We start from the raw sequence: 15,773 nt of genomic DNA on the forward strand, positions 1-15,773 counted from the left end.
AAAAGCTAAATGTGTATTAAATATTGTGTTGATGATCTTGAAGATTGAAAAATCTTAGTTTTACTCTTTTTAACATTTCACGATTATGGGATGCAACCTTTTGCATTCCACTGTAGATAAAAATCAGCTGAATAAACCATTGTTTACTCTTATATGTGCCCCTGTCCTTACTAGTTATATTAAAGTACAAGTACATTCTACTTTTTGTACACTGTGTTTTTAAAATACTGTAACTAGCCTGGCCCTTTGTCACTACACAAAAAAATAATCTGAAAAAGAAAAAAAAAAAAAAAAAAAACTGCCACTGGTGTCTTACTATAATACCAAGTATTATTAAAGTGTTAGTAAAGGGATTTTGGAATTTGTGTATTTTCTATTAGTTAATGTTTAAATTACATGTAAGAATTAAAACATTGAAATAAATAAAGTGTGCAATGATTTGATTAGGATTTTTGACAACATATCAAATGTTGAAACTAAGAAATGTCTTTGTTTTTAAAATAAATATTAGCTCATTTTGAAATTGATGGCAGCAATACATAAAAAAAAAAAAAAAAACTGGTAGAAAATCTACCAGGTGTCTGTCCCCATTTGACATGTGGCCAGAGGTAGTCTGACCATGAATCACCAACCCTGGGGTAGACGGGTAACCACTCTGCCAACTGAGCCACTGCCACCCCCATCTAGGGTACATATTATAATACCATTATAAGAAGAAAGAAAGGGGGCAGGGACAAGGCTGAACATTAGTACTAGTGTGTCCTCAGGGCAAAAGGGGAGAGAGACCATCTGACTTGATATCAGTGCACAGTTCAAAGGCAGCATCTGGGATGTGTTGTTAGAATCCAGGTGCTCATCCAACCTGCCTGCAACCCAAAGCTGTCACCTATTTAAAACTTGCATTACGAAGTGAAAAATATGGCAACGGAGGTGCTGAACTGTTGCGCAGGTGAAATTCTACATCAAGCCTAGAATGGGAAAAGATTTTTACTTTTAAAACCAAATCAACTTTTCCGTTCATTTCCAAAAAAAACTAACTGCATTGTTCACAGCATTATTTCTTTATTTACATTTTCCACAGCATCCCAGCTTTATTGAAGACAGGGCTGTATTTCAACCACTGTACTTTTATTGTCTGTGATTGCTTTTCTCACAAACAGAAGGTGTCACTTTGAGAACAGTATGCTAAAAATGTATTTATTCTCATTGTCATGAAAATATAATACAGCATGTAAAATATATTGCACTCAAAATGTCTACAAATGCACTATGTACAGTATAAAAACAACACCATCAAATTAGTTTTTTTTTACAGTAAATACTGTATATGTAAACATAGATCATCACATGAACAATGTTAAAAACAGCATCCCATAATTTATTACATTGGTTTGTTGTACAGTGTGATCTGTAAAACACTTATTATTTTTTTGGTTGTTTCTCCCAGGAACCACCATCTTCTCAACCAGTCGTTAGAACCTGGTTTCTGGAACTTGACCCTGAGATTGAAGAATGAGTTTAGGACTGTTCCACATTTTAAACTGGAAGAACTGTACTTTTACAAAATGTAATGTCATGACGAAACCCAGTTGCATTTTTTTAAAATGTTTTGTCTGGTGATCAAAAGGCTTCGTCCCAAGACAATGAAGCAGTAAAGAGTCAAATAGGTTAATAGTTTACCAAAAAGCTTATAAAGCATGGTGAGCATGGGAAATTCCAGAAATAAACGAGATAGTAAACCATCCTATTAACAGTGGCCAAGTAGAATTAGATACTCACAAATCTGTCTCTGCTCCTCAAATTGCCTCCAGGGTGGTGAATTGTGACTGTTGTCATGATCTGTAGAGCAACACAAAGTGTGATATATTCTGTATATAAGGTCACAACCAAAAGTGTTCGGACCCCCTCACATTTTGCACATTGTTAAGTTTTTCTTCAGGTGAGTCTTGAAACTTGACTGGAGTCCACATTAGTCAAACTGAACAAACTAGACACAGAGATGTTTTTCCCGTGACACCTGAGACTGGGGGGAAACTTAACCTTTTAGTTTTTTGTCATTTTGAAGTAAATTTACAAACCATTTGCATGTGCAGACATAAAAAAGGGTTGAATACTGTTCAGATCCACAGTATTTATCTAACAAATATATAAAATGTACGCCCCTTTTAAATGTTGTGTTTCATGAGTTACCTTTTACTATATAAAAATGTTATGGCCCATCATCTTTACCTTTTCATAGTCCGATTTTTTTTCTGTGGTCTCTGGATGTTTCTCAAGGATGTGCAGCATGGCATCATGCAGTGTCAGAAAGAACATCGATGGTTGAACTTCGTCATCAAAGAAACAACAGTCATGCAGTTTCTGCAGGATGTAAGCTGCAGATGGGGAGAAGGACAAAATACAGTTCCCCACTTTGAGATTCAGATCTTCTGGATCCCTCAGACCTCAAATGATGAATGTGTGGCAGGTAAGGGTGTAAATAGTGTAGCTTCATACTTACGATCACAAGCCACAATATAAACGTCGACTTCAACCCGGATCAACTCTTTCAGTGACTGGAATAGAAAACTTACAATTATTATGGGCCTTCAATAAAAAAAAAATCATCTACCTTTGATGCTTTACCTTAACAACTTACTGTTTTGAGTCCCTTTAGAGCAGAGATGTCCAAGAAGGAGACAGCAGCAAAGTCTAGAATCAGGCTGTGAAGGTCCACTCTCGGTACAATTATGTTAGCTGGAAGCTCGGCGTTCCAGTCGATCCGCACAGGAAGATCCTTGAAGTCAGTTGGCAGGTCCAACTCCTCCATATTACTCTCATCCTCTGACTCCTTGATAGGTCCACAAGAGGTATTTAGGAAGCCTTTCTGTATTTTTGGAAAATTCATTTTATGAGTTCACACAGACTTACAGTGTGTTGCAGCAGCTACTGGAAGAAAGGCAAAGAAATTAATAGACAGAAAATATGTTTTGCTGTACGCCAGCTAGAAATTTTCTTCATCAAAGGTTCATTTTTCTTAGATTTTCCACAATAGCAACCGAGTAGGTCCTGATGAGACGACATGTGCACTTTTTGCTCCATCTAATTAAAACTACATTTCTTTAGCCAGAGCTCAGCTTCTGTCCACTGCATGTTCGGTTTATCCATTAGAGAAAACCATGGGAAATTAAAGGATTTTAGGCTTGGCTGAAGTGGAACATTCGGTTAATAACTGGTTGCTAAGCAAAAGATAACAAGATTGACAAGAAACAGTGTAACTATATAGTGAACCATGATGTCCTTGTTTTTGGATAAAAAGCCAGTGAAGGGGGCGTTCACACATATTACAGATACTAAATTGCTCAGCAGCCTCACTCCCAATGTTAAAAAAAAGAAAACTCTTTAACCCTTTGGTTTAGTGTCTTCTCCCTAACTTTGATTCTTTTGCTTCCTTTGTTTTGTGTCTGTCATCAAATGACTACATCTAAATAGAAATAACAGGGGCGCAAATACAAATAATTACCAACACTGTTAGTGCGTCCAGCAAAAGCAGACAGGTTAAAGAACAAACTGACCAGCCAGAGACAGAGTATGACAAGCCACCATTGGAACTATATACATACCAGAGCCCAGCTAATGCCACACCCTTTGCATCTGCATGTATATTACACCAGAAGGATAAATGGTTGGTGTGTCCTCATTTACCTACAGCCTCCCTCTGCATTCGTGGGGAAATCAATCATTTGCAATGCAAATGAAATTGTGGCTCTCAGATCTTTCGCAATGTTCTGAAATAATTAATCGTTTACATGTACTTATTGGTAAGGGGGGGGTGCATGATTGTACTTTGGGCAAATACGTTTGTGGATAATGCTTCAGCTGTTATACCTCAAAAGATACAATTGAAGCCATCCAGTTGTAAAGTTTGACGGAGAAGTTGTAAAAATGTTGTAAACCAAACATAACAGTCCTTTATGTTGTCATCACAGTTCAGGATTGATCATGTGATTTTCATTTATTCATTTTATGGGTGTTATCAATGAACAAGTGATGAAGTTATTACTTACCGACGTCCACTGCAGATCACCCTTTTTTAGAAGTTTCCGGATCATTCTCAGGGCTTTATTTCTCTTTCTCAACACCCGCAGCGGGTTAAATCCAACCTGAGAAGAGATTAGTGTGACGTAAAGCCCAAGATAAACTCCTAGAATAAGGTCAAAGATAAGAGTGTGAGACTTACAGCTTCCACTAACTTGCCCCTAAAGAACTCAATATTGGCAAAAAAGATTGGAGAAGGTATCCTGAAGATCTTCACTCCCTCTGGCTCATATATCTAGGAGGAGTCAATACCATTACACACAAAATTATTTCACAAATCCTGGTAAACAATCACAAAGTAAACACGTAATTAGTGAGATTTAGTAATGTTGATAGGCGTTTTTATTACAGTTCGATAGCTAAATGAAATAGCTAAACTTTTATTGTATTTTATTGTTTTATTTTGCTTTTATCTGTGAGGCGAACTTGAGTGTCATGAAAGTCGCCTAAAAATGAAATGTATTATTATTATTATTATTATTATTATTATTATTACTGTAACAGACACATATAAAACACTAAGTAATCTTCTTATTTAACTTGTTGCCAAACAGCACATAGTCATCTTTCAAAAAGGACAAAAGACAAGCAAGCTTACATCAATATAGTCCTTTCTGTCTTTGTAGATATCAGTGCCTCTGATGTTGGCCAGCACACTGCAGCGAGGGCTGAAGGACATAAATGAGATTAGATTCAACTTTATTGTTACTGTGCAGAGTAAAGGTACAAAGCAAATGAAATACAGTTGGCATCTTACAAGTGAAAAGTAACAGCGTCATATCCAGATAAAGTGCAGACAATGGTGTGAAAAATCGATCATTTGCCAAAATAAAAACAAAGTAAAAGCTTTAGTTTCAAGTGTGGAGATACTGTATATACGTTTGTAAAGTAATTCTATTATATTTTGTGAATTATTTTACGTACGTAATCTTATAAGTACAACATAAACACTAGTATTAATGGATTTGCTTGTCAGATTCTTTGAAGTTCTGAAAGTCTGAAGAGTCTATAAGTGTGTGTGTGGCTCTGTAAGCTTGGCCTAAAACCAACATGGTGAGAGAAAAGTACATAGTAAGGGCAAATACATAGTTCTAGTGTTCTGAGTCAGAGAAAGTGAATAATTGGTGGTCAGATACTGACAACTGAGCCCTGATGACAACACTGATCAGCTCTACACCGAGGCCTGCAGCCAATCCAAGATCCAGCCCTAGTAATATGGATGCAAAACAGGTACCCATCCACACCACCTTGACATGAACAAACGTGAGAAACAGAAGTTTTATTTATTTTTTAAATAAAAGAAGCAATGTGACACAGAATGATCATGATAATTCGCCAAATGCAGCATTTAAAATGTTTTTGACTGATCTCACATGAGGACTTACACAGTCTGGTTTGTCTCGCCTCCACAGGTATGGAACATCTTTGAACTGCATTAGCATGCCCTTCAGGTTGACGATGACCACAGCACCCAGCACAGACTGTTAAAACGTGTCAGAAAATGTGAAGTGGACAGTGACTCCAAAGATTCATTTGTACAGTATGTTGGTAGAGTATGAGGGTGTTTTGAGTTTTACCTTTGGAAGCGGCTCTAGGAGAAACCCAATGGCTAAAGTGACAATCATAACTATAATAGCTGACAATAAACCAGCCACCTGAAAGGGACAGAAGAGGTGCATTAGAATACTTGGTATCATGTGCAGAAACTTGTCGACAGTTAAGGTAAAAGTTTAGACCATTAATGATCAGCAAAAGACTCAGCGCTGTTAGATGGAGCAAATGCTGGTCTCATTAAACCAACTTGTAGTAAATGTGTTTTGCCAAATCTTCATTTGTCAAATACAGTTCTGTTTGTCCACTATTTCAAGTAAAATAATTCTATACCATAAATCCCAAACACTAGAGGTCAATGTTGTTTAGAAATAAAACCTACAGTAGTGCTCACTGTGAATATGATAATTGTCTTTTTTATGATACATAGATTTTTTTTATTCAGAAACCAAATGGATGTTTCGATACTTTCTCATAAAATTATGCCTGTTTTCATCGGTTTTGGCTGTAAGTTTAATATCATTATGTGGTAGAAATTATTATATTTTCAGATACTGTAAAATTAGTCAGAATTTTAACTAAGACCAGGGACCTGCCGCCCTAACATAAACTTGAGCTGGGACACCAGGATGTGGATGGCAGTGGCAGGGGTGGGGGGAAACCCAACACCAGAGAGCCCCTCTTTTGCTTTAAGGAGACTTTTTTCTGCAACAGGATCGGTACTGTTAATATTTAAGTATTTTAATACAGTTACTGATGGATTAATGTGTGAGCATTATTTCAATGTTGTAGTTGTTATCCATCCATCCATTATCTTTAACTGCTTATACTGTTTAGGGTCAAAGGTCACTGTAGCCTATTCTCACTGTCATTAGGCAAGAGGCGGTGTCCACCCTGGACAGGTCTCCAGTCCATCTCAGGGCCAAAACAGAGACATAGACAAACAGACAATTTAGAGTCATCAGTTAACCTAACATGCATGTGCTTGGACTGTGGGGAGAAACCAGAGTACCCAGAGGAAACACAAGTAAGCCCAGGAATAACATACAGACGCCACACAGACAGGCACGTCAGCATTTATTCATTCATAAAATTTGTGTCGCTCAAACTGCATCTTGTTTGGGGAAAGTGTAAGGACAGATTTTGACTCAGCAAGTTAAACGTGTTACCTGAGTTTTCCCCCCTGTGCTCTCTTGCACTGCACTCCTGGAGAGAGCTGTACTTGCAGCAAAAGATTTAAAGGATGCTCCAAAGATGTTGCTAACTCCAAACGCAATCAGCTCCTGTGGCCAGGTCAGAGAGAAAACATGCCTTGCTTCAATATAATATTATTTGAGGCTTTAATGTTGTAAACTGTTGCATTCTTACCTACCTGGTTTCCTTCTATGGTGTAATCGTGTTTCACAGCATACACCTTTGCCACAGAGAAGGCCACAGCAAACCCTACTATTGCTATGGGAAATGCTTCCACTGCTGTCTCCTTAAAGATATGCATGTTTGGGGCCACTGGAGGTTCGTACCTGAGATGAGAGAGATATACAGTATTTCTTATAGTAATGTGACCAATAGGCTACCTCTAGCAATAATGCCTCAATGAAAATTGTTTATTGGACTATAGGTTGTCAATTTAATTCCAGTTTTATGGATTTAAAACAACAATTTGGAGTCAGAAAATTTATCTTCACCACCCACTTTGCATATATGAAAGGATGAATAATTGCGTGTGTTGTTAATTACACTTTTCAGTTAAAGGTGAATTAACTGAGACAATTATTTTCTTAATCAATTTGTTACAATCACCTTTATTGTTGATAGTGATTTTAATGAACCTAAGCACAAGTTTAGTCTTAAAATTTCAATGATGCACACAATTCAAATATGTGATGCTTCCACCACAGATATCAAGAACATGGAGCATGTTTGATATAGTTTGGCATAACCAGTCACGGCTGACCCGTAAAGAAGGGAAGTGCTAACCCCTTCTATCTAAGATATATAGATAAAAAAGGGATCTCTTACCCTTTTGGAATATGGCCAACAACGTCAATTCCATATCTCGACTTGAAGTCGAATGCATATGAAACTCCACATGCAATGACGGTCTGGAGAAGAACAAATCACAAATGAATAGCTTTGAAATTGCTATGCCTGAAACACCCCCGGTTTACAGATTGTGTGCAGTTGTCTTAAAGTGAAATGAGTGACAGCTGGTTTATGAGTGCCATCAATGATATCATAAACCACAGTAATTATTTTTATGATTGGCTCTCATGACAGTCATACAGTCATAAAAAGCCACAACCAAAATTAATTTTACCATTTCACCGTCCTGTTTATATGCAACAGTCCTTTAAGGTTACAGACACATTTGTAAGAAGCATGTTGTGCAATGTTTCTCACCATGATAACCTCTATGGGGATGGGCACTGGCAGCTTGGATTTGAATCTGTCATTTAGCTCCTTCACAATGAACACAATCACCATGATCACCAAGGAGATCACTACATCGCACACATTGGTGGAGGTGATCTTATTAAAGATGATCTCCAGGGTCTAAAAAAGATAGAACAGTGAAATCCATCAGAAATCTGTCTACGTTCCCCGAGGAGGATAAATATTTACAATGCTCTGAGGTCTTCTGGACTTACATATATGATAGAAAGTGGTCCACTAAGACCTGGGACCTGCAGCCCTAACACAAACTTGAGCTGGGACACCAGAATGTGGATGGCAGCGGCCGTGGTGAAACCCGACACCAGAGTGTCAGACAGGTACATGACAACAAATCCCACCTGCAGGATTCCCATTGCCAACTGGAAGAAAAGTCCATGACAAGCTCAGCATTCATGGTCTTCAACAGAGCATTAGGTTTTAATGTGATGACCCACATACATAAATTGAAGAGTGTACACTATAACCCCCCAGGTGCCAGAGCTTTAGAAAGGCGGTCGTTTTATTACATCTGCTCCTTGAATTTGTAACACCTTGCTACTAATGCACAAAACATGTGCAGCATTACCTGCTCCACACACCTGCAACATGGCTGATGCACGTTATACGGGAAAAAGAAAAACCCAATGGGGGCACATATTAAGACAAAAGATCGTGCAGCTGACCCTGGTAGATTTTCTGAGGACCCATCCAAGAACAGTTTGACATTTTATTAAATACTTTCCAGAATGTTCAAGCGGACCATGTGCCTTTTGGGGAGCACATATTTGTGCAAACTGTTTTTCTCTAACTTGAACTTCAATAAGTCGAAGTACAGGTCCAGACTCGATCATCTCATGATCGAGGGTCTCAGCTGCTTCCTCCCTCCCTGCTTCCTTCCTCTCACCTATATGAGAGGAAGCGCTGCCAGGTCTCTGGCAGCAAGAAATAGGCAAGAGAAGCCATGTTCAGAATAACCGTTATTGTTCATATTCAGGAGAACCCATTGAAGTTAAAGAACTGTTAGTAATGATGTTTGGGAAGATTAGATTTTTTTAACAAAACTTTTTTCGTGGAATACCTGATGCGGCCTAGCCTCACCTGCGGCCTCACCTGCGGCCGCCAGGTGGTTTGAGTTTGAGACCCCTGATCCAAAGGTTTGCATGTTTATTATCATTGAGAAACATTAACACAAAATGAGTAGTTTTGACATGTAAATGTGTTTTACCTGCATGATCCCAACAAGGAAGGTCAGAGAAGAAGCCACCAACACTCTCTGCTCGTCTTTGCTCAGGCCTTCAAGCCCTGTGATGTTGACAGGTGGACCTTCTAGACCATCATCTGGAATGAGCCTAGTGACCACAGAGCCGATCATCAAAGACAAGACTGGGAACGGACCTGCAGCGAGAGAACGGAATAAATAGCAGATTAGAGATCTAGCCTTTAGGGGGCAAAAATACATATTCAAACCCATACATATGCTTGTCTTACCCACTGAGATGTGTCTGGAGGTGCCCAAAAGAAAGTAGACAACTACAGGAAAGAAGGCCGAGAAGAGTCCATACCAAGGTGGCAGAGAGGCCAGCAGGCAGTAGGCCAGACCTGAAACACAGGTCGAAACAATACATAGCTTACGGGTTCCAATATTTACACTTATAACATTTAATATTTGTGTCCTTTTTAAGTTTTACAATTGTAGATGCTTTTGGTGGTCATCAACAAGCCTCTGGCAGATTTCTAGTTGGATATTTGACCACTCTTCTTCACAGGGTTGAAGGAGCACATCTGAATTTTAAGAACAGTCCACATACAATGATCAGCCACTTTTTTTCAAAATGGGAGGGCTGAGGCTCAGTTGGTAGACTGCCCGTCTACCCACCACAGGGTCAGAGGCTTGTGCCCCGCTCTTCCCGACCACATGTCAAAGTGTCCCACATAAAAGTGATCTTTGATTCTTCTTTTTTTTTATTGTAAATTGTGATATTATGGCAATATTTTTTGCTTTAAGTACTTAAGTACTTAAGTCGTAGATAATCTGTTTAGTACTTTTACTTGTAAAAGGTTTGTAAGTGATACTTGTAGTGGAGAATTTTTTAAGGCCAACACTTTTTCTTGAGTATTGCATTTACGTATTACTACCACCTCTGGACACAGTGTATCCCATTTTACTGTGTATGGGGCCGTGTATCTGCACACTGTTTAGAGGGGCCATGCTGACCTTTGGCCTGCATGACATTATCAAGGCCATTGGTTTTAATATTGCAGCTGATGGATGTATTACTGATAGGTCTGAGATCCGGACTTTGGGAAGGCCATACTAAAAGCTTGTTTTATCCATTTCACAAGCACCTTTGACGTGGGTTTGCGGTCATTGACCTGATGAACACCAACGTGTGTATACAAGTTTCGAGCATCTAGCTGATAGTTAGATGTTATGCTGAAGTAATTAACTCCTTCTTCATTACTTCAACCATTAGCAATTACCAATGAATTCTCGACTGAGTGAAACAGTTTGGGTTTTCTTCCAGGCATTGACAAGTGGCTCCACCTCCCAAGGGAAGGGGCCACTGGGGAACACTTGGTAGTTGGTGGGACAATTGTCCACAAATCTCAGAGTTATTAGTTTAAGTCTTGGCTCCTCCTAGTGACATGTCAAAGTTTTCTTGCACAAGAAACTCAAACTCCTGTAGTAAAGCCATCATCCATGTGCAGCCACCCAACAACAATTTGCCATGTGAATCAAATAACTGGTATTTACTTATAGTTTTTTAAAGGGATCATTTTTGAATCTGCAGTTGTTTAGAAGTTTGTTTATAAGACAATCAGGATCATTAACAGGAACTTATGATGCCTTGGACTTGGACACATTTTGAGCACCACTGAATTGGTAATGGAATGTGGTGGACGTATATTTTTGACCATATTTCGATTACAAAAAAAATAAATAAATAAATAAATTAAGTTTCCAATGACAGTCGTGGCCATGATGCATGTGAACGCATGACTGTACCTTCATAACTGCCAAATAAATTAAGGCTGAGAACAACAAAAGCCATATACTGTAAGGTAATTGATGATGATCAAATATATGAACAAAAACATCTTGTGTTGTTTCTGATCTGCTGCTAATAATACTGTCGTTACTGCGTAGTGTACACACAGATACCAGAGAAAGGGTTATCACGTTTTATCAGGTCACACACAAGTGTTGATAAAAAGGTGCCATTTAGACATGGAAACATGGGAAAAGAAAACAATGGGAGCTACATTTAAATCTGGCATTGCCCTGAATAAAACCTGCTAACGTTACTATGCACATTTTAACTATTAATTGCTAATCAGCAAGTCAAGTCCCATGAACGACCTATGAAAGATACAATCAGAGCAGTGGTGAAGTTCAATAACAGGATTTTTGTTTCACTAGTACTATTACTGCTCTGTTAAGGTATATCATGCAGTGGGAATGAGGCAAGTGATAACTAGAGGTTTCATCTTTATTCCACAAGGGAAGGGAGATGCATTTTTATAAAGCAATGTTAAGTAAAAATGTGTTCATGTTTCTCCCAATTTGGAATCAGTTTCATTAACATTGCGGTGGTCATCACTGTTGACCCTTCTGTTGGTCTGTGGAGGGCTGCAGACAGACCCCTTTGACTATACAGTGTTGCCAGTAGGCAGAGGTGACCATGAACATTCTTCAAAATGTGTGAGCTTCAAATTATACCCAGACAAATCACAGGGACTCACCAGTACAACAACAAAGCTAAGTATCGATACTTGCTATGTCAAATGCACAATCAAGACTGATATTCACCTTGCAGTACTGCGACCAGTCCAGTGCTGACTCCAGACACAATGTCACTGAGCAGCCACTCTTTGATCCGGTAGATTTTCACCCAGCTGATAACTGGCAAAAGGGAGAGAGCTGCACTCTTGGCACGTTGGGAATCACATCTACAATGATTTAAAATGCACATTAACATGGGGGATGTAGATGGAGCACTCGCTATACACATCTGATTGATTAGTGACAGTAATGAACTGTAATTAAGTACAATTACACAAGTAGTCTTAACAAACTTTAGTTGTTTCTACAGTAAGTTAACATGATGCCACTTTAACCCTTAGGAGTCTGCAGTTGTTTTTGAAAACTTGATTTTAGCATAATGTACCTCATCAGAAGATGTTTCCCATTAAATTAATAGGTCAATAAGGGTTGTAGTACTTACTCTAACTTACATGTACTTTTACTTACATAAAGTATTTTTAAAATCACTATATTTGAGATTTATAGTTTGTATTTATTTTGTATATGAATATGAATTACTTGGTCTTCTTAAGGTTTCCATGGTTTTAACAAATAAATCAAATTGCTGTTTGAGAAAATAAAATAATAAATAATGATAAAATATAACTAGAAACTCCTGAGTTGCAGGAAATATGACATTAGTTAGCCTGACTTAAAATAAAATTAAAAAAAAAGAAGTTTTTAAAATACACAGAAAGTGTCACTTGGGTTGATTTGTTGTTTTAAAACCACATTCATTTTTAACACAATCATTTTGCAAATTTTTAAGGTGAGTCATAAGAATTTACACTGTAAAAAGTCACTGCCTATTTTCCTGAGAGAAATTTAAAATTATTGTTATGAATACTACTTGCTACTTACTACTACTACTACTAATATTAATAAGAATAAAATAATAATTATTATAATAATAATAAGAAGAAAAACTTTTTGCAAACTGGAATATATATGTATCACCTACTACTTTACTCCGGGGGTGTACAGCAGGTTTTACTTAATAGACTTACAGTAGTATGTAGATGTGCAATTTTATTTTCAAAGTCAGTGGAGCAAAGATAAAAACCCAACCAAATTTCACTATAACCAGAATAATCTGAAGCTTCCCCAAATGGGACAAGTTTTTGTCAGAGGCTTAACTTTCCCAAATCTTGAATTAAAGTTTCGTAAATCAGTCTTCAAACCATTAGTAAAAAAAAAACACACATGCAACTGAAACCAAAACCCCGGTTCTTACGTAAAATACTGCTTAACGTGATCCAGCATGGTCTTGCGGTGCCTGTAGACCTTCTCATGCTCCTCAGCGAAGGATTCCTCTGAGTACAGCGGCCTGGCCACCATATACTGCTTAGCTCCGGGTCGCATCATCTTGCCTCTGCTGCCTGGAGGAGCGCTGCTTCCTCTCTTGGTGGCTCTGAGGTTATTAATCACATTAGATAAGGAAGAGGTTCCTGTCCTGCCTTTGAGCATCACTTATCAAAGAACACTGACAGCGAACAACAAAGGTCCAGACTCCCAAATACAGGCAGAACACATAAGCCAGGTCAGGAGCTGCACTGTCCTGGGGTGAGGATGAATGTCATGCTCCATTTGAGCTCTAGAAACAGACTAATACCAGAGAGGCTTGTTGTAAATTTTAGCACTTAAATGTCTCAGCTTGCTGACTTTTCCAAGATCAACTTTAATTTTTGTCATTTTTAAGATATGAATCACCCCAGGAAATGTTTACTTCCTTAATCTGGAGCAAAAAAAAGAAAAAAAAACTCACCAGCACCTCTGAAACGCTCACCGTGCAGTGGGAAAGAAAAAGGCACATTTTTCATTTTCCATTATCTCATGTAATGTGAAACAGTGTGTCTAACGTACCTGACGCTGTCCAAATCTGTCCAATATACAAAGTTTTTAGTCCCTCTTGCTCTTCTTTCTCCACCTCCTGGAGATCAACTGGCACTTCAGGCAGGTTTGCCATCAATAAATGCCCCCTCTTCCGCTTATCAAAACTGTAATTATTAACAGCAATTATAATGAAGTCCCTGATTCGTGCAACGGTTGGACTCCTGCCTTATCCTTGACCATTGTTCTTACTGATACCTGCAACCAGCAACTTTCAGTGGAGGCTCTCTCCCCTGAGGAGTATTAGGAAGATATTGTACTGATGAGACAGGATGTGGACAGTACAGACAAGACTGGACAGGGCAGGTCGGTCTTAGGAACTGGAAAGCAAGTAGCCTATCAGGAGGGGGAAACACTAAAGTCCAAGTGGTTTGTTTGTGCAGGGGCCACGATTGTTTGAGGAAAATTTGCTGAATGTATGTTTAGATATATTTCCAAAATGTATTTAGCCAGCATGTGATAACACACATTGGTGCTTTGATAATCAGATTTTGGACATGAAAGTTAAATATATTAAAGATAAAATTAATGAGTCATCTCAAAACTCAGCTGACCTTTTATGTATTTCTTCCACAAGGTGGACGAAAGGAGGGGTAAGGGGGAAAGAACTCTTCCTTCAAATGCAAAGCAACACCAGCCAAACTGATAAGAGCAGAAACTGTAGGAGTGTGTGTGTGTGTGTGTGTGTGTGTGTGTGTGTGTGTGTGTGTGTGTGTGTGTGTGTGTGGCAGGGTTGTTACTTTCTGGTTTCACTGCTTTCAGCTGGAATGCAAACAGGAGAGGAAAGTGTGTGAATGACCTTATCGAAGTGTCTGCTCAGAATTAAGTGAAGTTAATGCCTGCCCCCTTTCATTTGTTGAGGATCGTGCATAGTTCAGCTCCAGTTCATGGGAAAGTGGGCATGTACACCTCTGTGTGACGGCCACATTTTGCATTTCAAATTCCTTATGTTCAAACATTTCCACATAACATTTTAAAACTAACTTTAAGTTTTACAATCAGCCATATGTGTTGATAGAGTAACCCCTTAGTTAAGCTAATGGTGTGTTTTACAAACGACATCGACCAGTGTAATCAGATTTTATAGCTTTGGGTACATTTGTTCAGCCTTTGTTGTGCCAAGCTGAGTGATACTTGATGATTGATATCTGATAAGGCTGCAACAATGATGTCTTGTAAATTTTTGCCAAGGTCAGTCATGTTGCAACTGGTCTGAAACAAAATGGCATTTCAGATTATATTGAAAAGCAAGGGTGGAAATGTCGGTCTATCACGTGTTCATTCAATGTTTTCGATGTTAATATGAAAAACCAAAAACGAACGAACGGATCGGAATTGTAGTTTTGTTTTTGTTTTAATAGCAGTGTGTTCGGTCTTGTTGAGAAATGTATGTTTGAAGGAGCAAATAATCGAAAAAGAAACTTATTTTATTATGTCTTATTTCTCTTTTCCAGTTACTTATTATCTGCTGAATTTTAACAATGAGCATGTGCAAACTAATTTGCAGCCAGGCCCTGGCCCATGCAGGCCACCTCCAGGGAACTGCAAGCAAATGTGTCAAAATCACCTTGGAAACAGACACTGACTGACTGTCTGGACCATCATGATACACTGTTGCCCGTTTTGAACATATAACTTAGAGAAATCAAAATTGAAAGTCTTTTAGAGCTAAGAGTGTTTTTAGGTGCAGATTTCATTGTTGTTTAAGAAAAGACCGTTATCTCTCTATTAACTCTTTTATTTGATACAGTCATGTCAGCGGCATCTAGTGGAAATGAGTCTCGAATGTTGTTGTGTTATCTGAAATGTTGTTTTGTCAAATGTTCTGATTTGTGAAATACCAAACATGTCAAAAGACATTATGGGATGTGCACTGCACAAAGTAGATGACTTGCTGACCTAATTAACATACACAAAACAAAGAGTTATTGCTAATTTATATTTATAAAGATGGCAATTTATAAAGATATATTTTAAAAATTTAATTACACTGCAAACATGATTTGTGTACTTGTGA

General features: G+C 38.2%; 1 protein-coding gene across 2 annotated transcripts; it reads right to left on the reverse strand.

Moving 5' to 3' along the window:
* Window positions 1-1,042: 1,042 nt before the first annotated feature.
* On the reverse strand, window positions 1,043-13,961 carry LOC137106952 (chloride anion exchanger-like). Of its 2 annotated transcripts, none has more exons than XM_067491046.1 (21): window positions 13,632-13,961; window positions 13,101-13,277; window positions 11,873-12,012; window positions 9,550-9,660; window positions 9,287-9,456; window positions 8,277-8,441; window positions 8,029-8,181; window positions 7,648-7,730; window positions 7,001-7,148; window positions 6,798-6,911; window positions 5,655-5,732; window positions 5,463-5,558; window positions 5,218-5,324; window positions 4,676-4,745; window positions 4,220-4,312; window positions 4,047-4,142; window positions 2,639-2,866; window positions 2,501-2,555; window positions 2,230-2,375; window positions 1,780-1,839; window positions 1,043-1,499 (listed from the first exon to the last, which is right to left on the reverse strand). In XM_067491046.1, the coding sequence occupies exons 2-21, from the start codon at window positions 13,229-13,231 to the stop codon at window positions 1,473-1,475; spliced, it is 2,271 nt and encodes a 756-aa protein (XP_067347147.1). In that variant the 5' UTR covers window positions 13,232-13,277; window positions 13,632-13,961; the 3' UTR covers window positions 1,043-1,472. The 2 variants fall into 2 exon arrangements, with proteins under 2 accessions (XP_067347147.1, XP_067347146.1); XM_067491045.1 differs by having other exon boundaries at window positions 13,730-13,956.
* Between the last annotated feature and the right edge of the window lie 1,812 nt (window positions 13,962-15,773).

This window comes from Channa argus, chromosome 21, assembly GCF_033026475.1.
Source record: "Channa argus isolate prfri chromosome 21, Channa argus male v1.0, whole genome shotgun sequence".
In the NCBI taxonomy this organism is placed as follows: Eukaryota; Metazoa; Chordata; class Actinopteri; order Anabantiformes; family Channidae; genus Channa; species Channa argus.